At 48.3% G+C, this 6,142-nt stretch overlaps 1 protein-coding gene across 12 annotated transcripts in view; it reads right to left on the bottom strand.

The window, feature by feature from the left end:
* Positions 1–250: 250 nt before the first annotated feature.
* The window catches only part of PEAK1 (pseudopodium enriched atypical kinase 1), a 315,488-nt gene continuing 309,596 nt past the window's right edge, over positions 251–6,142 (bottom strand). For all 12 annotated transcript variants that reach the window (XM_081549532.1, XM_081549533.1, XM_081549531.1 and 9 more), the window contains one exon: positions 251–4,470. In XM_081549532.1, coding sequence (XP_081405658.1) covers positions 3,310–4,470 — 1,161 coding nt within the window. In that variant the 3' untranslated portion in view covers positions 251–3,309. The remainder of the gene's footprint in view (positions 4,471–6,142) is intronic.

Below are 6,142 nucleotides of genomic sequence, written 5' to 3'. Positions count from 1 at the left end.
CCTTGGCATCATGCTAGTGCCACAAGGGCTCTCCTCAGGTGAGCAAGGGAGCCCTTTCACAGCCCCCCTCCTTCCCATGGAACATCTAATTCCTTTTCTCCCAGACGAGTTAGCACGCTAACAAGGCACTCTGCTGTACATTCAGTCTTGGTCTTGGCTACTCCAGCCATTGTCCTGTTTCTCTAGTACCTAAAAGTGTACGAGAGATTATTCTTGCTCATGTGGCTTAAGGAAAAGTTCCAATAGCGGCTTAATTGTTCAAATTTTCAATATACATGGAAGAATCTACAGTACAGACTTCAAAAGAAGAGAAAAAATCCAATCCGTATTGAAGACAATAACTTGATGTTACTTGAGAAAACTTAAAGTGCTATACTAGTCACAATCCAAAACTCATATATATATATATAATATGTATAAATATGTATGTCTGTGTCTGAGGGCAGGATTTCTTTGCAGCTGATGAATGAATTCAAAGTTTCTGCTACAATTAAAATGGAAATGCAAAATATTTGTGTTAATATGAGATTGAATTTCATCATTTTGGAAAAATATTTGGAGGACCATCTGACTATACCTCTTGCCTAGAAATAGGGTTATCTTGCCTATTCTGTTCTCACCTGTAACACCTTTGTCCTTCCCCACCTTACGTTCTTCGGCCCTCACTCAGAGAACTATTAATCTAGCCACCCATCTCGGAGCAGCCTGAGTCCCTTTGTGACTAGCTGGCATTCATCTTTTGCCCTTTCTGACTATGAAAACAGTACTAAACACATCTGATGTGAAAAGGTGCTCGGTTTGCCAGTGCTATAAGATAATGGTAGTGGAGGGTGTCCGTGCTTATAATACTATCGAGTTAAAATGAAGAAGACTGGATCCAAGTCAAACAGAAACAGGAGAAAAAAAGGAGGGTGGTGGTGGTGAAGGATGCCTAGAAAACAAATAAAGGGACCAGGAAACATTCTTCATTAAATATGAAACTGCATTAAATAGTCAACATTCAAATTCACACGGGGAAGGCAGCATGAGAGTGACATTGAGAAAGTGTCTCAATGCGCAAACCAGGGAGAGCAGGCTGCTAAGGGGGCGTGCTGGCTGACAGGGTCAGTGGTCTGTGCGCTGCCACTTCAGTGTGTAACTGGGCAGGGGGTTATGTGCACGTGGGTTAGCTAAGGTCAACCTAATAAAGCCTGCTAGGCAAAGTGAGGCCAGGTCGCAGGACACCGAGAGAGAGTGGACTGCTGGCCTGCAGCGGCGCGCCCATCCTGTGGCCATTCCTAGGGGGCAGAGCCTTGCACTCTGGCCAGAGGAGACAAGCCTCTGTGTGGGCCAACCAGCTCTCTTCCCTGGAAGTCCTGAACTGCTGGCCGGGAGGACAGGGGCATCCTCCAGATGGGCCTCACGGGTCCCATTCTCTTAAAAAAAAAAAAGAAAGAAGCAAAGAAGAGCACAATAAAATACATTCTTCTCCTTTCTTGATTCTCTTTGATATAGGTGAATCACATGAAAGGTGGTTAATAATGTTAAAAGTTTAGGAATTACCAAAAGGCCACTAACGTGCTATCTAAGTAATACTGCACAATCAGGCTTGGCTTTAACAAGCTCTGCACCAGCTGATGCGGGGCTCAGGGCTGTCTTGCCACCAGGCAGAGGATGTGTCTATCAACCCTGCCACAGGTTGCTCCCCCAGAGGCCTGGCCTCTACTTCCAGCGGGCATGTGCACACACATGGGTATACACGTGTACACACACTCACACTGTCTGAGTGACTCTTGGGATTTCAAAGTTGAAGTAAACAGAACAGATACTCACAGTTTTGAATAAAACACACGCGCGCACACACACACACACACACACACACACACACACACACACACATACTGGGTGGAAGGGACACTCGTCTCTCAGCGCAAATATGTGCCAAGGGAAGAAGGGGAGGGTTTCTGTGGATATTGCTTCAGGTGAAGTTGCAACATAAACACTGCATATACAGCTAAAAAAAATACATACAAAAATTGCACATGTATCCATAGGAGGGGAGCACAGACCCCATGCAGGGTGAATGGCTCTTGGCCACCCCCTCAGCAATCCAGACTCCCTGTGGGCTGCCCGCAGTGCTGTTTCTGAGTCCCCGGGAGCAATGTGCCCATGCAGCCGGGAGGCAGTCTCTCCAGACAATATGGGCATTGTGAGGAGGAGGTCGGCAGTCTCATCAGTGGCCTTCTCCCCTTCCTCTGCCTTCTGGCCATCCTAATAGCCAGCCACACCGTGCCCTTGAGGGAGATGTTACGGCTCAATGGACAGCCATTTCCATGCAGAGCTGTTGTCTACAGCATTTGGTAGACTAGTTAACACTGGCTGCTGATAGAAGGAGGCTGGCCAGTTACGGCTGAGGGGAAAACTGTGATCTGGGTACCGGCAGCCCTGGCTGCCAAAGCTGACAGCTCTGACAGTAATCAAAGAACGGTCCTTTAAACTGTTCCCCTGATGTCCCCTAGAGAACTGCACGTGCAGGAACCCCATCTCCTTGTGTCCTGCCAGTTATCTGTAAGATCTGAACTGTACTCTGCCCTGCTGGGGCACTGGTGACACCACCTTGGGTCAGCTCTGTCATGGGCTGATAAACCCAAACTTCACTGGCAAGTGGGGACAGAACCAAGGTAAAAGAGATTCAGGCAGTGGCAGCACGGGGGGAGACTTAGGGCCCTCCTCCATACAGTGCACACACTTACTGACAATGGAAACCAAATGGGTGCATGACCCTAAGGATGGATTCTCTCCTTGTCCTTCTCCCATCTGCTGGAACAAAGGATGTAATTCCTGGAACCAAAACTGGGCTGATGCTAAGGACGGCAGTTCTGCCTGGTAAGAGAGCCAATTATTGATCCTTTAAAGGAAAAGAGTCTGTTGTGAAAGCTTAGTAGATGATGGTAAGTACTGGTTAAATCTGTCTATTGCTAGTGAGAATAAATACATGGTGTTAAAAAGACAGGTGATACTCAGAGTTCCAGAGGAACTTGACCCAGCTCATGGGTCAAACCAGAGGAGCTGTCATTCAAGGATGCATCTTCATATTTCCTGCACTTGGAGATAGTTAGGGCGGAGGGTGTTCCCATGAATGGCAGCTGCACATCTGTGCGGCTGACTTTTCCTAATGTTAAGATGGACTTAGCGTCTCATTGGGCTTGGATGGGGATGGAAGACTTGTCTCTCCTCTTTCCTTGAATTCTGTATGAGTACCAGGAAGGGGAAGTGTGTGGGCAACTTGAAGAAGGTGACACATGAAGTAAGAGCAGGGACTGGGACATGTTAACGGGGCTGCAGGATTTTCACAACACAGCTGAGAGAGTCCGGAGTGGCAAAGGCCAGATACTGAGCACAAAGCCAGTCCTCCAGGCTGATGCCACCCTCCCGGTCCAGGGACTTCTCGGCAAACTTGATCATGAGCAGTGTGCGCTTGATGTCCAGCCAGTTCTGGAGCAGGGTGTTCCTGTGAGCAGGGCTGGGGGAGGTGGTGAAAGTCTGGAAGAGGTCTTCTCGGGGGCCCCAGAGCAGACACTGGAGGATGCCTTTGGCATCTGAAATGAGGATCCGCTCAGAAGGGTTGGGATTCAGGAGGCAGCTGGCCAGCTGCTGCAGGCCCCGGGAATAGGGGGAGCGGAGGGGGATGCGGGGCAGGTCAGCCCGAGTGTACTCCTTCTCCTTCAGCTCTGGATTCTCATCGAAAGGGTTGGGAAGGTGCAGCATCTCATAGATGAGGATGCCTGTCTGGAACTCATCGCACTTTTTATATTGCGTAGCTGTGATGATCTCTGGGGCAAGGCGGGACTGGTCCCGGAGGATCTCAGGGTCTACCAGATGGCTCTTCTGCTTGGCCTGAGAGAAATTGCTGACGATGAGCCTTGTGGGACAGGATGGGGTGGGGCCAAGCTCCACGGGCCCCAGGCCCTGGGCAGGCCCCCCGGGCTGGTAGTGGACGAGCAGCAGGTTCTCCAGACGCAGATCGCAGTGGGTGACGTGGTAGGGTTTGAGGTGCTCCAGGCCTGAGCACAGCTGCAGAAGCAGCAGACACACTTGCCTCTCGTACGCATCTGGGCTTTTCCCATGCTGTGCCAGGGAGTCTTGCACAAAGTCGGCCACTGTGAGACAGGGAACCTCTCTGGTGATGACCACAACGTGGCTTCTCTGCTTCCTGCTAACGACTGCCTGGCTTTCTTTGTGGGACGACTCTGCTTTGGAGCCCAAGTCTGGGCTCTTCCCATCAGCTTCTCCTTTCACCTCTTCCGTTGCTTCCATGTCATCCTCTTCCTCTTCAGGGGCATCGGGATCCTCCCAGGGAAGCAGGCGCTTAGGAACTTCGGCAAGGAAGTGACCACAGTCCTGCTGGATGTTAAAATGGATAGCCAGACTCTGCCGGACAGCCAAGCTGTGATAATATTGCTGTGATTCTTTAGCTTTGCTCTTACAGATCTGAAGGAAGAAAGCAAAGAACACAATTTAAAATGCACACTATCATAACAAGGCTATGATTTGTAAAGAGGGGTTAACTAGAAGGTGACTGGTAGGAGTCTGGAATAGTGAGAGCAACAGTGTTGCAATGAAGATACAGCATTAGAGTTGAGTCTTCAGTAAGGGTTTTGGTGACCCTGTGTTGAGTGACAGAAACAGTGTCTTCGTGCTTATCCCATCATGTGTATTATTTCTAGTCCTTATGTGTGCGTGTGTACTAAGTCACTTCAGTTGTGTCCAACTCTTTGCGACCCTATGGACTGTAGCCCACCAGGCTCCTCTGTTCATGGGATTCTCCAGGAAAGAATACTGGAGTGGGTTGCCATGCCCTCCTCCAGGGAATCTTCCCCACCCAGGGATCAAACTTGCCTCTCCTGCGGCTACTACATTGCAGGTGGAGTTTTCAGCGCTGAGCCATCAGGGAAGCCCTCTAGTCCTTACACTAACTCTTTAAAGTAGGCTGTACGTGTGTGCATGGTCAGTCACTCAGTCGTATCCAACTCTTTGCGACTCCATGGACTGTAGCCTGCCAGGCTCCTCTGTCTATGGAATTCTCCAGGCAAGAATACTGGAGTGGGTTGCCATTTCCTTCTCCAGGGGATCTTCCCAACGCAGGGATCAAACCTGCGTCTCCTGCATTGCAGGCAGATTCTTTACTGCAGAGCCATCTGGGAAGCCCAAGGTAGGCTGACCTAAGAATTTAAAAAACAAAAACAGAAAACACAAACCCAGGGCTACTAGTTTGCAAACCTAGGTCTGCCCGACACCAAAGCTTCCTCCTTCCACTCTACCTTGCCCCTCATCTAGAAAACTGAAAAACAAACAGTCATTTTCCATTTATACTTTCTTTCTGTGGAGTTTTATAGCCCAGACTTACACAGCATCTCAATAAATAGCTCATAACATAGGCCAGAATGCCTTATATCACTGGTCAGGAGATTGACATAGAATTGGCCAGGTAAACTATGGGTCTTCCTAACTTTTCAGTGAATGTCATTGTGATGGTCACAACTCAAGCACTCATGGGTCACTGGCAGGGTAAAGAAGAAAGTTTGAGAGAATCATTGGTCTCCTCTAGTCAGAGCAAAACCAGCATTTCAATGGCAGAAGTCTGAGTTTTACATTTTCTCTCTTTTTTTTTTGAACAACAATCTGTACCCAGCTTTTATTACTTAACAACATGTCTTGAAACTGTTCCATAGATAGCATACTATTAATAGTTCTTTTTTATAGCTACATACATTCCAGTGCATGGACATACAAGAAGAGTTCAGTTACCCCTCTCTCCTGGAAGACATTCAGGTTCTTTCCAGCTACAGACAGTGTTGCAGTGAAAAGCCTTATACATCCCCATATTGCTTGTGTATGAGGATACCTGTAGGATAAGTTTCCAGAAGTGGAAGTGCTGAGTCAAAGGGGATCTGTCTGTGTTTAGATGTTTGATAAATGTTACCAAATTGCCTCTATCAAGTTGAGTCAGGTTACACATCAGCCAGTGGTGTAGGGGGGTGGAGGTGGGTGGGGGGTGCTTGTTCTCTTCCCATTCTTGCCAGCCTATCATGTTTACAAGCTTTATCTCTGCTGATCTGATAAGTGAAGAAAAGTATCTTTGGAGATACCATTTTTAATGAGT

The sequence above is a fragment of the Giraffa tippelskirchi genome, chromosome 12, assembly GCF_054371585.1.
Source record: "Giraffa tippelskirchi isolate mGirTip1 chromosome 12, T2T-mGirTip1v1.2.pri, whole genome shotgun sequence".
NCBI classification, from domain to species: domain Eukaryota; kingdom Metazoa; phylum Chordata; class Mammalia; order Artiodactyla; family Giraffidae; genus Giraffa; species Giraffa tippelskirchi.
This window is presented reverse-complemented; position numbering and strand designations above follow the sequence as displayed.